The 22,065-nt window shown below is 43.3% G+C and overlaps 1 protein-coding gene across 2 annotated transcripts in view; it reads right to left on the reverse strand.

Annotated features, from left to right (window-relative positions):
• GTF2H3 (general transcription factor IIH subunit 3) overlaps positions 1 to 22,065 on the reverse strand; it is an 82,907-nt gene that overhangs the window by 49,865 nt on the left and 10,977 nt on the right. For both annotated transcript variants that reach the window (XM_085634147.1, XM_085634146.1), the window contains exons 3-4: positions 6,741 to 6,847; positions 933 to 1,099 (exon numbers count right to left, since the gene is read on the reverse strand). In XM_085634147.1, coding sequence (XP_085490273.1) covers positions 933 to 1,099; positions 6,741 to 6,847 — 274 coding nt within the window. The remainder of the gene's footprint in view (positions 1 to 932; positions 1,100 to 6,740; positions 6,848 to 22,065) is intronic.

The raw sequence follows: 22,065 nt of genomic DNA on the forward strand, positions 1-22,065 counted from the left end.
TGATTGCAAGCTCAAGTCATCTCCTGCAAACCCCAAGTCCTTGAACTGTACTACACCCTTACCATAGGCAAACCAAAGCATTTATGGAGCCTTTGAGCATCCTCTGCAATCTTTCTACTCTGTCTTCAGGCCATTAGGCAGCAAATGCAGGACCAGCTTCAGATTTGCTCGGGGCTCCCAAGTCGCTACCAGGATCTGGGGCATAGTCTGGCAGCAAAACAGGATGAATGTCCAACAGCATTCCCAGAAAGCAAAGATTGTGAAAGGATGGTGCAGGAATCTGGCCAAGGAATAAGTAGTATTATAATGCTTCTCTATGCGCGTAACGCAACCTTTTGTGGCTATACTACCCACTGGGATAGTAGAGTTGCAAAAACATTGGTACGTAGCATCAGATTTAAGTCTGAAATATTAAGAAAAGAGTATTTTTACATTTGTATGTATACATTATCGAAATGAAAGCATATTTGATGCATGAACTGCCTCCCACATGGGAGACGAGGAAGAACAAAATAAAACTGAAGGCAGAGTAATGCTTTTGATTATAAAAATAGGAAAGTACTGGACATACTAACTGTGCATGGGAGAATAAGTAATGCTATGCTGAATCAATGTGTGTCTAGATCTCCACTCAATCAACTGCACAGTTCCTAATAAAGACTCCAAAATTTGCTATGCCTCCTCAAAGACATTCAGCCTGGTCCACATCACAAGTTGTAAAGGACGCTAACAAACAGCCATGCCAACCCCCCCTCCCCCCTACAGGAGTAATCGAGGTATATCTATCACCCGCATAAAATCTGATGGCCTGTCTGGAGTATCAAAGTCTTAAAATTACATATCTAAATACATTTAACAGGCAGATCCTACTGGATAATGAGCCCTACACAAAAAATAGCTTTCAGATCTGCTAAATGACCTCAGATTCTTACTTTTTGTCATTAGATCTTTCACATCTTCCATGACGATCTCATTTGCAATGCTCAATAATTCATATTTTCCATCTTTGCTTCCAGAACAATTAGACTCAAGGAAGTCATTTGCAGAATCTCCTAGTAGTTCCCCAGTCTTCCAGTGTTTCCCAGGATAGAGAAAGCGGCTGTAAAAAGAAATAACAAACAGTAAAATTGCAGCATTTCACATGAAGCAATAAGATCATCAAGAGACTTGATTCTTATATTTTCTGAGTTCTTTCCATCTTAAAGGACCCATTTTAAAGTACATTTATATTAGAGCTTGATTTTCACACTGAATCAAACGGCTACTGGAACAACGAATAATGCCTTTAAAGAACCTGTTTAGGGTGGGTGGGGATTTTTAATTTTCCAGTCTGAGTTTATTTATTTTAATTGGGTTCAATAATAATTTTTGTTGTATTTAGTATAATTCTTGAATACAGTTCACACCACTTTGCAGAGGACGGGACCAAGTGGGGCTCACCATGACACATGCTTCATGTAACGAGTCTTGAGGTGTAACAATGTCTAGTGGCCATAGACGATCTGGAACTGCTGGTTTTCAGAACCACTGTGGAATTTCTGAATGTTGACTTGGAGTACTAGATGCGTCAGAGGGGAGTTCTAAAAGGCAAAGCCTTGTATGGGAAGTGTCATGAGCTAACAGGTTCAGGGCGGTCAACCACCCTGAACCAACTCGGCTGGCATGGGCAAGCCAGCTTACCCATAAGGTAGTCCAGTGCTTTCCATGCTGAGCTTTGTGGATTAGGCAGACCATCTATCTTTATTTTGGGTCTAGGCAGAGCATGTATGTTTCTCAACAATTTCAACGTATATTGGGGTAATGCAAATAGTAAACACTTTCTGGCACTAAACAACCTTATCTCATAATATCTGGCAAATGGTAACCTTCCCCACTCACTGAAGGCAACACACTCAAACTCATATTCAATTACTCCAATGAAGTCGGACCCCCACCCCCCCATCAACAGACTAGTCTGACCACTAGCCTATTTCCCCTTATCACTAATTTCAGTCAACATGTGGCAAAGCCAGATGACTTGCTCATCCACTGTAAAAGTTAATTTCATTCGCCCTACAAGAGCACGACGCTACCAAAAATCAAGTATCTTGATCCTTACAAAAGCATCCAAAATGTTACTTGTAACTATGAGAACATCATTACAGCTACTGTAGACAAACTGATGCCCCAGCAGTTCACAAATTATCACAGACTACCTTGATTCTCCAAATCCTCAACCTAAGCTAGAAGCAGGCTCAGACCGTGGAAAGTGAATGGAGTAAGCCAATACTGCCCTAATTATTATCCAAACTAAGAATACTAATGAAAGAATAAAAATAGGTAATCTTCTGTACGATATCTACTTATATCCAGGAGTAAATAACGTCCTCTGCCAACACCAGCAGTATATGAAAAACTTTGAGCCTCACATCCTGAACATTATGGACCCTATATAACAAATATGTGAAGAATTCTTCAAATATGTAAAACAGAAAATTCAATTGATAAAAAACAAGCATGGACGCTTTTTATTTTTAACATTTTGCGGGGGTGGGGAACAACAGAAGAAGGGAGGAGGAGTGGTGGGGAAACAGACAACGGGAGCAGGCGGGAAAAAGCAACATGAGGGAGTAGTAATTGCAGTTGGAGGACTGGAGTTGGGCAGCGGGATTGCAGACACATGAACGCTGTAAGACTGCATGTACAAGTTAAAAAAAGATTAATTTGTTTTAAAAAGAGTACCCACAGGAGTCTGCGGCTAGGGGAAGGACACTAGCTGCAGACAGGAAGCAGTACTTGGCCCATACTCCATAGCAGGGACACATACGAAGCCCCAGGAGGAATCCAAAGATTGGGAGGAGGTACTGACCAAAAAGAAGCTCGGAAACAAGAGTGAGGGAGAAGCCAAGTAATGGTAAATAAAGGGCGGGCTCTAAGACCGTTTTAAGATTTTTTGTTTACAAGATATTTCAAAAGCACTGGCAGGAGAAACCAAAAAGTCGCACCATATGCTCCTTCTCCTAGAAAATATTCTTACAGATGGTACACCTTTCCACCCACCGCTACTCAGAAATTAGCAACTTTCAGAAAAGACCTAAGACCCACAAACTATTTTGGCGACTCCATACCAACCAAAATATTTAAAGCCAATTTTCTTATCATTCAAGATACATGTTGTAATTTTATCAATGCCTTCTCAGATCAAGGTCTCATCCCAACTGCACTGAAGACCAGCCAAATCACATCCACAATCAAAAGGCTCAAACTCAATCCCACTTGAGCATCAAATGATTGACCTGTATCCAATCTACCTTAAGTTGGGAAAGCCATAGAAAAAGTACATTGGCCAACCAAGTAAACACCACAATATCTAACACCTCCTAGCCAATTATCAATCGAGATTTGGGATGGGCTTGAGCATCGAAAGAGCAACTGTGAACAATTCAGTTCGTATTCTGGACAGAGGCTATTCATGCTTACTAGTGCTATGCGAACTGTCAACACCCATCAAAATAGCTGATCTTGGAAGACTATTTCAGACACTTGACCACTGCATAGGCTTTCTTTCATGAGAAGGTCCTAAGATGGTTTAAATCCTTCCTGAACAGCAGGTCCCAGTTAGTGAAAATTGGATATCACACCACTACCACCATCAAAGCAATTTCTGGTGCTCCTCAGGGTTCAATTCTACCACTGACTCTATTCAGTTTCTACAAGGAGCCATTAAGCCTCACCCTAAATAAACCCAGGTGTCTTTTCTCCAATAAGCAGACAACACTCAACTATACTTAAAAACATCAACCATCATACCTCCACTCTAAGATCCTGCATGTTCTAACCACTACTATGGATGCAGGAGATCTTCTGTCTACTAAATCACTACTATAAGAATGTTTCCTCATCTCAAAATGTTACAAGTGTAGATTCTAGCCCAGACTCTTGGGACTTTCGAACATCTGAGGGTTTTTTATTAACACCAACTCCATCTGCCAAATACTTAGTCATCACTTTGGGCTAGACTATCCATTATTCCCTCATATCAACAAAGTGGCTAAACCTGCCCTCACCTTAAACACATCTATCACCTCATCTCCCCCAATATCTTAAAATAGCAGACTATTCCTGAGTTATCTCAAATCTAGGCTTTAGAGATGCCAGTATAGAAAGAGCCCACCAAACATTCATTGTCCCACTGAAAGCTAAATTTAGCTGTGAGACATGTTCTCAATGCAGACTACATTATCCCCCATACCTCACAACCTTCAATGGCTACCCATCTCAGTAAGAGCTACTTTTAAATTGGCTGCTTGAGCAAAGAACCATATACAACAATAACCTTCTCTATCTTCATGATCTACTCAACATCTTTGGTGGCTGAAGTGATCCCAGATGTCAATAAACACTTCTCCTTTAACCTAACTAATTCAGAATATCAACTGCATGGAAGCAATCCTCTGGTACAGCCACTGCAGCCTTGAACTCTTTACTTCCCAATCTTAAAACAGTAAATCCATTCTCTTCCATTAGCAGCTCAAAAATCATTATCTTTTCAGACAATTCCTAGATTAAGTTCTATAAATCAGTCTCTGAACTCTACAGCAAGCATGTTTATGTTTCAAAGTTGTCTAATTCTCTTCCCCTCTCTTCCTAACTCAATATAATTCTTGACATGTTAGCACTGTTGGAATGTAATGAGTCCTCAAAATTGCTGGCTCAGGTGCGCTATATTAAAATCAATAACATTTCATAGCCGTGGCAAGGCAAATGTGACAGTCACTTTTAATGAGTGAGTGGACTTGAATAGTAAAAGACTTTACGAGTCAAACAAGTTTGCGGAGCAATGTTGATGGCAAGCATTGTCTAGGCCCAGGAACTAGATCAGTCTTAGGACTGTTGAGGCGGATCATGCTGGGCTTCAACCATGCCTGATGTGGGACAAGCAGGCTCTAATCTATTGACAGTCTCTGTGTGCTATGTTTTTCCACGTAAAACAGTGTAGTTGTTAAATCCAATTTAGATTTGAAAGCAGTCTACTTATGAAAGTTGATGATCTGGATAAAGTGGCTGTGTATATGTTGAAATGGGTTGAGGGTAAGGCACATCTTTAGTGTACTCTGCAGAGTTTGGCTTGCGGTCATGTTAAAAAGAATAGGGTTTGATAGGTTAGCATGCATCGGTTTTGTTGTCTCATGTAATCAACACAGTGAAAGACGCCCCCCTACATTTGATCCAAGTGAGGAAGAGACATAATTTAAAGGTAGTGAATTTAAACATCCTGAATGCAAATCCTCACACAGGCATGGACAGATTGCAATACATGCAACTTAGGCACTGGGCCTTATTACCATCAAACAAGGAAGCAGATACTAGAGACCTGACACTATTAGAGACATTTTTGAGAATACATCTAGGTTCACGAGGCAAGGTGTCAGGTATCTATTAAATCCTTGGGAAGAATAAATGCAAACATGGATGGAGATACCAAACAAACTGGGAAAACTCTCTACAGACAATGACCACAGAAAGAATGGAAAAGGTTATGGAGAGATTTTCCAAGGCACTTTAAAACGATAACACCTGCAGAAATGACCTACAAACCACTCTTCCAATGGAACATGACTTCCAAGAAACTTCATCACATACACCCAGAGGCCGAACTCCTTCCCAAGCTGGAGATACAAGACAGAAATGGGAAGGCTCAAAACTAACCTTGTACTTAAAAGAAACTCAAAGTCAAATCAAGGATGTACTGGGATACCAGATCCCAGAAGACCCAGGATTAGTGTTTCTGGGATACTGGGGAAGAGTCCAAGAACATTAATTTCCCACAAACAGCAACTTTCTTGCAAATGAAGGGCCGCAAAAGTTCTAACTGCAATACACTGGACAAACAGTGAACCTCCAAACTTTTCACAGTGGTTCCAGAAACTGTGGTAATTTTTAGCTATGGAAAAATGTATATACAATCTCAGACAAGAAGAAAAGGCATACAGGAGAAAATGGGCATTACTATTTTAATACTTACAAAGAACTGAACATTTGCACTTAGTCCCAGTACGACTAAGTTTGTTTCAATTATCTGAAGATTAACACAGTTAAGATGTGGATTATGTTGGGTAAATTATTGCTTCTAAAGTAAAAGTTTATATTGAAGGACTGGGAGCTTCTTAGGGATAAATTAGCTTGCTCCCCTGAGGAACCTTTTTAGCCACAGAGTACAGGAATAAATCTGGGTTCATACATACAAAACAGTTTGCTGTTGGTGGGGTGGGAGTTAATGAGTACAAAATAAATTAAGGAGGTAAGTAAAGAAGTAATTTGCGCTTTAAATATCCTTTAAAACGTAATAAAAGAGACAAAGATTAAAAGGCATGCCTATGCTAAAGCAGAAATACAAATTTAACGAGCAAACAAAAGTTGGCAGAACACCAATATCATTGGTTGTTCTACTGAGATCAAATGAACCATTTCCAAATCGTACAAAGGCACTGGTGGAATAGATAGATAATTCCTTGTCTGAATATCACAGAAAGACACTTGTATTGTGCATCTCTAAACTGCTGTTTGTTTGGAGACATAAAAGGATGTTTAGGGGACCACAGAGAGATCACAAAATGTTTCAGAAAGCGCCTATTTACAAGTCTTAGTGTTCCCTACAAAGTGGCCTGTATATTCTTTAGGGTCCTTCTCAATTCAAGCCTATGGACTGCATTTAAAAAAAGTAGTAAAATACCAGACTATAGTTTTGTTTCAGATCATACCTTTCATTTGTGTGGCTGGCGATTATAGCAAGCTTGCTGCTGCGGCTCATAAATAAATGAGAATTTCCCATCACCATCACAGCATCGATGCATTTTGGCAAAGTAAACTGTAGAAACATGGAAAAGGATGAATTTGGTCAGTGAAAGTGTGATGAAACGATCTGCATTCAGATAAAATAATGAAGTGGCTGTCTTGGTACACTTTGAAGGTATTCCACAAGAATAATGTAAAATATATAAAATTTAAGAAATGCAAGTGAAAATAACTGAGGGTAAAAAAAGACTATGTTAATATAGGGACAAATGAAGTAATAAATGTACATTCACAAGTTTGTTATCTGAGTGCAAGTAGTAACTGGTATTTATATTCGACGTCGCAGAACAGGGGAACACATCCTGAAATGTAATGCTCTCATACTTTATAATTTCGATGTTGCTTCATTCAAAGTCTGTGCTCCCCGCTGTAGACTTTAGGATTATGCAGATAGTTCTGTTGATTTTAATTTGATACATCTCATGTGTCCCGAGAGATCAATAGTCAATTTGCAGAAAACATAGTTCTAAAACATATTTTGAGTTGCAATTATATGTCACACCAGATATGAGCAATCAATTTCCACAGACAGGTAACCTAGGTGTCATGTTTTGACATGGTCATCCCCACTTTGTCCATGTTAAACCCTCATCTACTTTTCATTTTCCAATGGTGATATACCTGATGTCAGTGCCTAAACTAACAAATATCTACCCAATGGGACCCATATATCTTCAGGTCTTGAGGTTCACGGGATCAATGAACCATATGTGACACTATTCTTGTTACAATACACCAACTCCAAAAATCAACTATTAGCTGCAGGTGCAGGATGCTTCCCCCAACATATCACTACCACTTATTTGGCCAACAGGAGAGCTACTGCACAAAATCAACAGAATGAGGTCTGCAAGACTCTTACTTTGCCCAGTAGTGCTTCCAATCAGTGTTTCGGAGATGTCTGACATTAAAAACACTTCTCATCTGTACTTCAGAACTACAAGGCACATTCAAGAAAAGATCATGAATCTGTTCTGTGATTGTGATACCTTGTTCAGCTAAGGTTCATATCAAATCCAAATAAGTGATGGTGCATAGTGTATCCTACAAATGAATTTAAAATGTATGCGTTGGTTTTCGATTTTTACACGTATGCGCTTTTTGTATGTTCACAACAGAATGTCCACTATTCTTCTCTTTGTTGGTAGTTCTGAGGTTTTTTCCCATAATGTTCGCACAACGTTCACCTTAAGAGACCTTAGATTCATATTATATTGTATCGTCAGAGTAAAGGAAACGCGAATCCAGATAAGCCCAACACACTCAGGTCTGTCTTCCCGCCCAGATCAGCAAGGATCATAGAAATTTAAAGAAGGCCTTGGTGAGGGGTACTGGGTTATTTATATAGGGATATGAGAATTCGGGAAGGATCACCATTTTAATCAGTGCATGATGTACTGTATATTGGTAGCTTGATTCATTAGTTCACACTATCCAAAAGTGCATCAAATGATCTGCCATAATTCTCCTTGTGCAGCTCTCCCCAGTTGTTGATGATATGTGGACGTTATCAGGCAGCACACTTCCATTCTTAATCCTTTGTTATAATGATGTTGTATCAGAGTGCATGCTAGTGGTACCACTGCAATGGCATATAGCAATGAGGACGGGGGTAACCGTGCCTTTAGCCCCTGGAAATGATTTATAATGCACTATTTAGTCTCACCCATACGGTGAAGCTAAATACAGAAGGGATATCCATCTGATCAGCTGTTCCACAAGGCAAACTTTACTGAGCACAGCTAACATAACATTCTACTCCAGGAAGTCAAAAGCCTCAAGTGTGAGAGTGTGTTCAATCACATAGGCAGTGAGAGCTGGGGCACTATTGCAATTTATCACTTTATGGACCTGACAGAATGCTTTCAAAGAGTATCCTTTGTTTTACTGGTAGCTAATCAAATTTATGCATGGCCTTAGAAATATGATCAAATGTGCGCAATTCAAGGATTAGCCTTATGGCTCTGTTCTGGATCCGTTGAAATCGGACAGAAGTTTGTCATGCAGACCCAAAAAATAGACGTTGGCATAGTCAAGTCTGGGAAAAATTATACTACCATTCTCATTGCCAAACATTCATGTGGGATAACACTGACGCGTCCCTGAGAAGTTTGATTTTATAGGCACCTACTGACACTACAGAATTAATCTGTGTTTCGAGAGAAAGTCCTTTCTCTATTGTGAAACCTACATTTTACTTCACCTTAAGGGCTAAGACGGAGAACTTGGCTTTCCAGAGGCTATCATCACGAAGAGATTCAAGGCCTTATCTCAGAATCTCTGTTTTTTTTGGGTTTGATTTGGTGCCCAGATGCACTACAGTAAATGCAGTGCATGTCACTAGTTGAAAGTATTTGTATTATTAGTCATGGTTAGTGAAGCCAGTGCTGTATATTTCTGGACACGTTTCAGGATATTTGTCCTTTGCTAGAGAGTAACTCTTAAATTTAGGGGTGTTGGAAATACTGCTCAACGTCTGCTCAGGTTTCTGTACCACCACACAGCGCAGGTGCATCCCAATGAGCTTGTCAGAACAATAACTCAAGATGAAGCCAACCACAAAAAAACAAAAAGTGGGGAGGGAGCTGACTGCCTGGTATACAAGCACACAATACGCTCAGATGTATTGTGGTAAATACAGTGCATAAAAACACTCACTTTAGTTGAAAGTCTTTACAGTGCTCGCGGTTGTTGCCACGACTTGCTCCATCCCCCCCTTTTTCATTCGATGAATCTCTTCAGTGGGTCGGTTGGAACAAAACAGGAGCAGAGCATCATCAGCATGTGACACACTGTCCAGGCCAAAGGGTGGGCGAGATGGATCAAAGGCTGCATAGCATACTAAACGGAATCAGAGATAACCAGGAGCATTGAGGAACTCCGCATTTCACCTCGGTCACTTTGGACCTGAAAGGTGTCCATGATAATGAATGGAAGAGAACCAAGCCGATGCAGAGCCCGAAAGGCCTATATCTGTCAAACGGTACCCATGGCCTTACAGAGAGGGAAAAAGAAGAATTAACAGAAGAATGGCTTCCAGAACCTCTTGTTCCTCCTGTGCCAAAAGATAAACCTGCACTCAACTATAACATTGTTTCAGGGTAAGGACATTTCAGGCACAGTTCTGAATTGCGGTGCTTGAAGCAACATAAATTTAAATTAAATTAAATTAGAACACATGAATGTTGGGAGCTCCAGTGAAGACATTGGAATAGCTCTAGGCTTATTATGGCTGGTATAAGCATTCTGCTCCAACATTCCAATGTTTGTCTCTGTTTCTCCCTTTTTAATTTAAAATGTTGTACCTTTTAGTAGGTGGAGGGTTCTATTGGCCTTATAGCCCTTCTGCCTTGGACTATACCACTTGCTAATCTCTTTGGTGTCGAGGACGGCCTGGAGCAGGACGGTTCCAGGCCGTCCTAGCAACCGTTCAAGGAAATACCTCTGGCGTGGGCACCAGAGGGATTTCCTATCTTTTATTTAAGCCTCGAGAGTTGGGGAAAGAGCTTCCCCAGCTCACGAGGCTGTGTATTTATTTTTTCTCTGAAATTATGATTGGTGCGCTGACGTCATTTCAGTGAAAGGAGCAGATTGGCTCATTTCACTTTCACTGCTTCTGCGCTTTGGGCATATCCCCCCCAAAAACCGAGCAAACGGGAGAGGTAGCATTGGAAAGGGAAGACTCTCTCCTCTCACCTTTTCAGTGGTACCTTTCCCTAGTGGATCGGTGCTTGGGGAATCCTGGAGGTGGGCGATCCCCAAGCTGAGATACACCCACTAGACCCCCCCCCCCCCCCCCCCATGGGACTATTTTTAAGGGGGAGCGCTCTCGCCCCGGCAATAGGCAAATACTCTCCTCTCCCAGGCCCAAATCAAGCCAGGATCAATGACAGTCGCCAGGGCCGGCTTTAGTGCTGGTGGCGCCCTCTGCGACAATGTTTGTTGGCGCCCCCCCAAATGACCACCTCCACCACGGATTCTCTCACTAGCACCCTTTAACAGTGACCAAGTCTCCATAACCACACTCTCTCAGATGCATTGAATTAGTTATATAGCGCCATTCATACCAGTGTAGGGTGTTTGAGCACTTTGCATCACACACACATTACACAGAAACAATCAATCATACGTGTGTAAATCAGTGTATAGGAAATGTTACATAAGCGAAAGGACTAAAAGTGTAGGAGTCACATGTCATCCATACTGGTAGGCAGTATAGTTTAAGAGTGCTTGGTGTGGAGAAGCACAAACTCAGAGTCGAAAAAAGAAACAGCGTAGTTGGGAGTTTTCTTTAATAAGAATCGATTTCTAGCCAAATTAACCCTTTTTACAACATTAATCAATGTTCTAATAATGTATACTTTGCAGTGTGTATGCAGTTCTAGGATGAAAGTTAATAGCTCACTATTCTATGTTAGGACTTTAAGTTATAACAAGTAACAAAAGGAGGTCTCTTTTGAAAGCAGTAACCTGCTGATCTGTTTAAATCATACACACTCTGTAATCTACTTGGTACACGTTCTTTGCAGCAGGCATATTAACCCTCTGCACTAACTTCACCTAAGTCAACACCTCAACTATCCAAAATGCTGATCTCTCTCCAGGAAGATAATTAATCACACGAGTTATCTTGACATTTATGTGAGGCCTGGTAATTGCCGGGGAAAGAAACGCTGCAGCAGGTTCTTCAAAAGCATAATAAACTTTCAAACACAGCGCCCCCAGGAAGCCAGCCACTACCCACATTGCCATATCCGATCTTTTTTAGGTCGAGGACTACCGGTCTGCCGAAGGCAGAACCGGAAGTCGGGAGATTTAATGATTTCTAGAGTGGCTATTTAGCCCGCCTCTCTTTTAGCTTCTCCTCCATTGGCTGGCTTCCTAAACGGAGGCCAGCCATTGGAGGAGAGAGCCGTCCCTCCAAATAGGCTCCGTCTTTTTCAGATTCGGGGGCGTGATTTTTGCTGTTCTTTCCACTTTTTAGCCACGCCCTCTTTAGAACAGCAGGAACACGCCCCCGAATCCGAAAAAGTTTTGGAGCTTCCATCCGCCATTTTTCAGGTATCGTTTCGTCTGGCCGTGAGGATCTTCTTGCTGTTGTGCACGAGTAAGGTAAGCCATCTGCGCAGATCAGAGGCTGCTGTCCGCAATCCGATGCCATTCGCACACCGCCGCCGACAAAATCTCAATTGCTGGTGTGCTACACGAGGTCAGTGATCCCCATGCAGTTTTATTACATCGGACCACCTTTCCAGCGATAGTCCGCTTTACAGTGATGCCACGATTTACCCCGCCTGAACATCTCTAGGGACGCTGCACCTGGACAACGCATGGCTCTCGGTCCTGGGGGTTGTGAAAATGTAGGTTTAAATTCACTTGTTGAATACTCCCTGCCTGCTGTGCCACACGCGACCCTGGGTTTACTAATGAAGCTTACAACGTTATGTATGTGACACACTTTCAAACTCAGGATAAGCTCTGACATTCTTTTTCCGTTCCCCCCCCCACCCCCGATCATATGCATGCGCAGATCAGAGGCTTCTGTCTGCAATCCGATGCCATTCGCACGCCGCCGCCGACAAAATCTCAATTGCTGGTGTGCTACACGAGGTCAGTGATCCCCATGCAGTTTTATTACATCGGACCACCTTTCCAGCGATAGTCCGCTTTACAGTGATGCCGCGATTTACCCCGCCTGAACATCTCTAGGGACGCTGCACCTGGACAACGCATGGCTTTCGGTCCTGGGGATTGTGAAAATGTAGGTTTAAATTCACTTGTTGAATACTCCCTGCCTGCTGTGCCACACGCGACCCTGGGTTTACTAATAAAGCTTACAACGTTATGTATGTGACACACTTTCAAACTCCGGATAAGCTCTGACATTGACCGTCGGACTGCCGACCAGGTTCCCTTCATTGTATAGTGGTGAGCATCAGGCTACTTGGATACAACCTCCCTGGGGTCTGGTGCACGCTATGCCTACCGTCTAGGCGGCACTGTCGGGAATGCATGAAACCCGATAGAAATAAACAGTCACAACGCACTTCTGAAATACATTGCAGGGCTGGTGCCATCGACGTTTCCCTGCATTTGGCTTGGGATCGCCAGGGCTGCTGGACCCCCCACTCCCCTGCTTCTCATAGCATCGCTATTGCTAGCTGCAGTCTTTAGCCCGGCCGCCAACATCCAAATCTTGGCTTCGTTGATGCAGTCAGGCTGGGTGGCAACGCACGCACAGGCTAGTCCAGCAGGTAACCCGATACATCCCGTCCTCCACAGATCCGGAGGCAGCAGGGGCGTTCAGCCACAGAACACCCATTACAGGCCCAACGCATGTCCAAGAGAGCTAAATCTATGGCCCATGTTCAGGTAGATACAAAATTAAATAAATGAGTCGTGTTTAGTTTGTATTATTTACCACTGCATCTCGTTTAAATATGTCTTCAGCCTGAACCAACACTGGGCACTCCTGACTTAAAAAATGAGGGGAGACTGCAACCGGTTGTATTTTTTTCTTTATTTTTAAAATTTATTTACCATCCGCGAAAATCTAAAGTGTTTAACCAGCACCACACAAGCGTTCCTTGCACATAAATAACTCTAGTCACCCTAGCAGCTCTGTGGAAAACCTTTAGATATAATTTGCAACAACTGCTGTTGTCATTTCGAAAATAAAAAAAAGGTTAAGGGTGGTGCACAATGCTCGCTGCATTTTGGCACTGTAGACCTTGTTTTCAGACAGTGCTTTTCTGGTATCAAGCATCCTTAATAATGTGCCTGCTGCGCCACTTGTTTTAGTGGAAGCAACCCAAGACTACATTTCCCAGAATGCATTCCTCTGACCGGTCCAACAGAGAACTGACTGCACAGAGGCCCCTTTCCCTACCCTGGCTCCACAAATACCCTATCCTGGCTCCACAGATGCCCCTTTCCCTACCCTGACTCCACAGAGGGCCCTTTCCTGGTTAACAGATGCCCCTTTCCATACCCTGCCTCCACAGATGCCCCTTAGCTCCACAAATCCCCCTTTCCCTACCCTGGCTCTACAGATGCCCCTTTCCCTACCCTGGCCCCCCAGAGCCCCCGTTCCTGGTTCCACTGATGCCCCTTTCCATACCCTGACTCCACAGATGCCCCTTAGCTCCACAAATGCCCCTTTCCCTACCCTAGCTCCACAAATGCCCCTTTTCCTACCCCCACAAATGCCCCTTTCCCTACCCTGGCTCCACAGATGCCCCTTTCCCTACCCTGTCTTCACATATACCACTTTTTCCCTGTCCTGGCTCCACAGATGCTTCTTCGTTCCTGCATGGACCGCTTTGCCTGTCCCTCACTCTCTATCTACCTCACTCTCTATCTCACTACCTCACTCTCTATCTACCTCACTCTCTCTCACTACCTCACTCTCTATTTCAATACCTCTCTCTCTCTCTATCTCACTACCTCACTCTCTCTCTGCTAATGCAATAGGTATCACATATGCAAAAAAAAGCTAATGACAATGCCATTTATTTAGGGATACAAAAATGATAAAACAATAATGAGCAATACCAATAGCTCTACCTATAATATTGCCGAGACCATTGCATTGTAAATGCTTGTTGTGACTGCAATTGTTCATGTCTCCACATCGTGTTTTGAGGCCTTCCTGTTGCAGGCACTAGCCGTACCCACACAAGTGAGGTATCATTTTTATCTTAACACTTGGCAAATGCTGGGTGGTAGGAGAAATGTGTGGCTCCCCACAGATTCTAGAAGTTTTCCTCACAGAAATGTGAGTAAAATGTGTGTTTTTATAGTGACAGTTTGAGGCTTGCAAAGGTTTCTGGGTAATAAAACCTGATGGGAGCCACACGTCACCCACCCTAGATTCTCCTATGTGTCTAGTTTTCAATATTGTAACGGTTTGCTAGGTTTCCCTAGATGCCTGCTGAGTTAGGGCCCAAAATTCACAGGTACGCACATTGGGGGGAAATGGGCTAGTTTTTAGTGGAAAAAGATTTAATGTGTCCATGTTCTGTTAAGGGCCCTTTCCTGTCATCAAAACTAGGCCTGCCCACACAAATGACATGCCATTTTTATCAGGAGACATGTGAGAGTACAGAATGGTAGAAATGTTGTTATTACTAATTGTATTTCTCTGCATTTGTGCCTTCCAAATGTAAGGCAGTTTGTAAGAAAGTAGACATTTAGATAAATGCCCTCTAAATCACATGGTAGCTTGGGCACCCACAAATTCGGAGATGTACAAATAACCACTGCTCATAAACTTTGTATCTCGTGTCTATTTCAGAAATACATTGGTTTCTATGATACCCATTTTTTACTCTTTTTAAATTTTACCATATGAATTGCTCTATACTCAGTACATAATGAAAAACCATTGTAAGGTGTAGTTAAGTTGTTGGCTATGGGTACCGCAGGTTCTTGGAGAACCTACAAACCTTACATATCCTCACAACCAGAAGGGTCGAGTGGACGTAATGGTATATTGCTTTTGTATATTGGCCATCATGACAAGAAGTCCCAAGTGAAAATGCTGTCACAAATGGCTTTTTTTGTACTCATTTTCGATTTTTTTTTTTATTTCAACATTTTAGTTTGTTTAAGAAAGCCTTGAGGTATCTACATAAATGACCCCTTGCTGAATTTAGAATGTTGCCTACTTTTCAGAAATGGATAGATTTCCAGGATCACATATGGGTTCGCCCTGGTTTTTATCACAAACTGGAAGTAGGATGAAAGCACAAAAGAAGGAAAAATGGGCTACCTCTTTGAAAAATGCCAAAACTCTGGTAAAATAAATGAGTTTTTTGATTCAGTTCTGCATGTTCCTGGTAGGCAGGAAAATGTTGGTTTTAGCACAGCAAAAATGCAGGTGATGTCATTTTGAGGGGGAAAAACAAGAGCTTTTTTGTGACGCACTTTTCCTATTTTTACCCCCAAAAACCAGTATTTTGCTATATTTTGGCTATTTACATAGTCCCCTCCTGGGGAAGTATTTGAAATAACACCCCCAATAAAAGGACACAAAAATCCAGAAAGCATCAACGACTACACTGACTGGATTTGAAAGTCACTTTTCAGGTTTATTAAGATTGGAAATTTACTACTGTAATGTAGTGCAAGGATCCAATGGTGCAGTAGGGACTACTTGATTACAGAATTTTTTATGGGTTTTACTAACATGAACAGCGCTTAAGCCTATAGAAATATATTCTGTGGTGGTCATATATGTCCTTATGTGTTCATTTTTATTATGCTGGCTCAGTGCTTCCTTTAAGAATCTTGCTACATGTTGCAGTTTTTTCTGACTAACAACACATTAGCATATTTGGACTGCGTCAGAACTTTGAGCACATTATTCTTGTAAACTTCTTTTTCTAGGGTGTCAGATCACGACATGAGAGTTGTTCTCTAGATGAAGATTACACTGTGACAAAACTGATTGTGTGCTGCAAGCTTCTTCCAGTGACTAGTATCTCAAAGTTCTACAGATTGGTATTTGGGTGAGATTTGCAGAAATTAATTAGGCAGCAACCAAGACAGGGCATGTGGTAAATATCTCTGAAGGTATTGGGGGCATTTTTTGTTGGAAAGTGGCGGGGCAAGATGGCGGTAGCTTAGCTGCAGTGCTCCTGGCCCCACGCCTGAATATCCTGCACCATCCTGCAGTATTCACTCAACATTGACAGTGAATGGATCCCGACCTGCACGAGGCTTGAAGCAACAGGGAAATCGCGCGCACTGCAGTGTGAATGGCCTGGTGGGAGCTGATCAACTACGGCTGGGGACCACTCCAGGCTGAGCCAAGATGGCGACAGCAGCGAGGCCCGCCGGGCTCCAGTGAGGAAACAGCGTGGAGCAGGCGGGGGTGGGCCAAGCTTGCCCCGATTTTCAGTACATTGGGTGGCTAGCAATTGCCAACCTGTATGCCAGGTCTGTTTGCTGCCCATTTTGACTCTTTCGCTGCTGTGTGAAAGCCCTTGAGGAGCAGGTGACAACACCTGGAACCTGAAAACTACCCTCTCCTCCCGGTGCGGTCTTTGGAGCACCTCCTGACCTCTGTGATTCTGCATCCCACAAACACTAACAGGGCAACGCTGGATAGTTAGGGAGGAAGGCAATGGAATTTGGCAATATAGACCTGGGCCAGATGGTGTAGTGGAGGTGAACACATCGGGGGTGGTGGCTGGCTTCTGGAGGTGATGACAAACCAGAAGGAGATCTACCAACACAGAGAAGATGTGGGGCCTTTTGTGGTATCTCTTAAACCAAGGAGGTCAGACATTTGACCAGCTGCAGCAGAAGGGGATTGAGACATTTAACTACAGGGCACAGTGGATGAAGCTTTTGCATCTAAGACCTTGGACCCACAATAAAGGGGACCTCACCCTGTGAGGCCGCAGAATGTTCACACTCCATCTGTGGGACAAGCACAACCAATTCCATTAATAAACCGCTTTTGCCACTCATACAAGAGGGAGGCAGAAAGGTCTCATCAGCCACTATACCACTATACTGGGGCACGCATTCAAGACCACATGAGAGGACCAAACCGGGACACCCAAATCATTCATTATTCTTTGGGGCTGCGGGCAAAGCCCCAGGGTCCTGCGACCTCAGCCAGCACTCATCGAGGGTGGTTGCATGTTTTTTTTTTATAGTGGTTGCTCCAGTGCCCATCCAGTGTACTCACAGCTCCATTTTTTGGGTGGGCTGCAGTGGCCCTAGCAAGCTCCGCTGGTGGGATTCAGCGACTACAGTTTTTGGTCGGAGCACTGCTGCCCACCTGGGGTACCCACAAAGTCTTACGTGTTGGGGGGCCATTAGGGGAAGGGAGAGCCCCCAGCCAGCGACCTGGCCAGCACCATACTCGGTGCTGGCTCGAGCCAGCACCATTCCATTGCCCCGGAAGAAAAGTTTTGTTCCCTGTGCTCAGGAGAGTGCTGGAAGGGTATGCCCGTACTCTTATGGGTAGGGAACCACGGTGTCCCGGAAATGGGATCTCTGGGATGCTACAATCGAGCTTTTTATAAAAAAAAACAAAAATCAAAACTCAGAGGCTTGGCTTGGGAGCATGTGCCCCTCTCCCAAAATAATACAAATGCACCATCCCCTCGGGTCCTGACCCACCCGGTGAAGGGGGGGGTTGGGGGGTCAGGTTTTGTAACGAAAGGTGGGATACCATAATTTATTTTTTATTGGAGGACACCCTCCCCAACACCATGCCTAGTAGCAGGCAGGGGATCTCTGTGGCCAGGCCCTGCGACCAACTGGCTGCAGGCGCCCATTGGCCATGCGCAGCATGGGGTTGAGTGCAAGGCCTGGCCTGTGGCCAGGACCTATCTTCCACAGCACAAGACTTCTCGCATGTACATCGCGCAGTTGGTCTCAAAGGTCATGGTCGCATTCAAGACGACTGACTGATTTTTTCCAAAGGGTCACAACACCAAAATATAAAAAGTATGCCTATTAGCTAGCTTTATCAAGGGGGAGGGGAGCGTATCAATATATTTGAAGCAGATCTATCATCTTTGTCCAAAAATCTCCAATATTTTCAATCAAATCTATTTTCCAATAATTCATTCAATGCAATGTTTAGTAATGGCGATTATTGTAAAAATGTATAGTAAAGAGGTCATTAAAAAATTAAAATCAAGATGTCCGAGTATTTCTTTTTTTTTAATCATTGATTTTATGATTGCATTTTGTGGGCAGAAAAATAAGACCATGTCAGTCTTTCTTTTAATATTTTTCATCCAGCAAAATGCAAAACAACCACAAGAGGGCCTTGCAGTCCAGCTAAAGAGCATAGAGCTCCAACTAGAAGTGTTGTTGAAAAATGTTAAGCCCTCCTGGAGTCATGGATTTAATGATCCAGGAGCCCTAATGTTTTTTTTATGTTGCTGGAGGAGCTGCTGCATACTCCCATTAAAAAAAAAAAAAGGTAAAAAACGCTTGGTGGTGCCACTGCCACATCTAGGGACATTACGAAGCTGATAAGAAAAGTGTAAACAGTCCTCGCAGGGAATTCTGATGTGCTCTGTCAAGGAGCAGTGAATAATAAATGAAGTGCTCCTGACACTCATTTATTATACATTGTTTTTTGTTCTTCTACCTGGGGGTCATAGTGTCCACCCTAGACACTTTTTTCTTTTTTTTAAATAATTATTCAGGACGGGCCGGATTCACACATCTTATAGCTAACAATTTTTAATGTTAATACTTTTAATGTGAATAAAGTGTAACAATATTCACGTATACGTCACTAGTGATAAGTAGTTTTGTCCTATATCATATGTCATGCTAAACTGCATAATTGTAAGGAGTTGAGTAAGTTAGTATTAAGTATTAATTCTGTACTAGTGGAGTGTATGTTCCAGACGGAGTGCTGTTTTATCCGTACCATAAGAGAAATGCTAAGGTAAGTCAAAGCCACACTCCACTTCCAACATGGCTAATATTATGGTAAACCCTCCTAAAGAATTCAAAATTTGCGAACATTCGTGACAAGAATTTTCAATTCTATTAAGGACACGGAGGCGAGGATTATGCTTCTCATTTTCTTTACTGAAAATTCTCAGCAGCCAATAAGAAAAGTAAAACAAAAAATACACACTACCATACCCATAAACCCTAGTGGGTATCACATGACAACCATAGAGTAGACCCCTATATAAGAAGCATAAGAGAATACTACATCCTCTTTTTTTGGTGTGAAATAACAGTAAGTCCAAAATAAAAACAGTCTGATATCTGGGAACAACGTGAAAGAAGAATCCATTCTTCATAAGGAAATCCACAGGCCAACGGGCAGCAACGAAAACGTGAAGTCAGCTTCAACGAAACAGCATTCCCTGGGAGACGACGAATACCCTCCTCAAAAGGTGAAAGGCAGCAAACTTTATTTGAGATCAGAACCTAAAATAGAACATAAAGCCGTAATACCACACTCCCAGGAAGAGATATAGCAGTAGGGAAGGGTAAAAAACAGCATAAATATACATTGCTGTATAAAACAATTCAAATCAGACAGTACAGTACTGATTATGGGTGGGATAATCCTCACCTCCGTGTCCTTAATAGAATTGAAAATTCTTGTCACAAATGTTCGCAAATTATGAATTCTATGTCAGGACCGGAGGCTCCGATTATGCTTGTTCAAAGCTGCGCCACCACAACAGATGCAACATTTACAATAGGTTTATAATAAAAAGTTTTAAATGTAGAGTCAGAGGACAAATCAGCTGCATTCATAATGTCCAACAAACTGACTCCCACAGAAAAGGTCTTGGATGCCATAGCACCACGAGCAGAATGAGCACCAAATTTGGAGACATCAATACCAGCTTCGCTCATGAGCCAACGCACCCACCGTGCCAGTGTAGCTGGGGTCACTGGAAGAAAAGGTTTCTGCAGACCAATCAGCAATTGACCCGCCATATCATGACGAAAACCTGCAGTACTCACCTCATAATCCCGGATACATTGTACCACACACAATTTTGGATTGTCAGGAAACGCAGGATAAGTGACAGAAGTGGTGTTACATTTAGTGCCTCTGGTGACCAAAAAAGTAACACCCTCCGAGAATCTGAGACCCGCTAGGGTGCGAATATCAGAAACGCGTTTGCAGGATACTAGACAAAGTAGCATAGCTAGCTTGGCAGAAAGCGGTTTACGAGACAAACACTGATTTACAGGCCAGGAGTCCAAGAAACGTAAGACAATGGAGACATCCCAAAGCTCCGAATATTTAGAACATGGTGGTTTTACCAACCGGATACCTCTGAGTAATTTACGTACTAATGGATGGTCACCAAGTGGCTTGCCCTCAATGGCCACGTGACCTGCCGAGATGGCCGACCGGAAATTATTGACAGTGCAATAAGCAAGGCCTGAAGCGGCTAAGGACGCAAGAAAGTTCACTACCAAGGAGACATCCGCTGCAGCGGGATCCACTTCCCGTTGAGAGCACCAATCACACCATCGTTTCCATGCTGTAGCATAACGTTTGTGTGTGTTGGGCGACCAAGCCTCACTGATAAATCTGGTAGCGTCTCTCGAAAGGCCTGGGACTTTCCAACGATCCCCGAAATTCGCCAAGCGAACAGTAGGAGCTGCCCTGAGGTTATCAACGGATGTGGAGATTGGAGAGGGTCTAACAACAGATTCCACCGCCGGGGAAGAAGAACTGGAACCGCACATAACATTTCCAGAAGTACTGGGAACCACGCTTGAGCCCTCCACAGAGGAGTGATCAGAACCAGTTCCGAGCGATAACATTTGGTTCGGGCCAGGACCCTTGGAATCATTACAAACTGAGGGAATGCATAACAAAGCGCTGGAGGCCACACTTGCAGAAAAGCACCCGTGGCTAGAGCCTCCGGATTCGGACGCCAGCGGAAGAACTCTGGAATCTGTTTGTTGAGTCTGGAGGCAAACAGATCGATCTGACAAGGGCCCCACATCGTGTTCAACAATCGGAACACTCGAGGGTGAAGCCTCCAATCGCTGAAATCCCGGAGATGTCGGGAATTCCAATCGGCAACTTGGTTGCTGCACCCTGGAAGGTACTCCGCCACTACAAACAGTTTGTTCTGAAGGCAAAAGTGCCAAAAGTCTTTGGCAATCTCCGCTAGAAGATGGGACCAGGTCCCGCCCAACTTGTTGACATAACAAAATCTGACACGTTGTCCATGCGGAGAAGGATGCAACAATTTGTCTGACTGGGCGAGAGGCACCGAATTGCAAAGGAGCCCGCCAGAAGTTCCAGGCAATTGATGTAGAGATTCAATTCCTCCGGAGACCAACGGCCGCCAGTGGACACTTGACCGCACCGTGCTCCCCAACCCCATCGACTGGCATCGGACTCGATCACCACCTCCGGGGTGGTGCCGAATAGGGCTCGACCGTTCCACGATTCCATATGGTCTAGCCACCACAACATCTCCCACATTCGCCTCCTCTGAGAGAGGAATCTGATCGGAATATTTGAGGCCTTTCCGTAGATGACGCATCTTGAGCCGTTGAAGTGCTCGGTAATGAAGTGGACCCGGGAAGATCGCTTGGATAGAAGAAGCTAACAACCCGACGACCCGGGCTACAGACCTCAAGGACACAGTCTGCTTGTTCAAAATCAACCTCAACCTCAACTCTCTCTTGATCGATCTGATCTTCTGATTGGGCAAGAGGAGTTGACAAGTGATGGAGTTGACTAGGAAA

This window comes from Triturus cristatus, chromosome 11 (genome assembly GCF_964204655.1).
Source record: "Triturus cristatus chromosome 11, aTriCri1.1, whole genome shotgun sequence".
Taxonomy (NCBI): domain Eukaryota; kingdom Metazoa; phylum Chordata; class Amphibia; order Caudata; family Salamandridae; genus Triturus; species Triturus cristatus.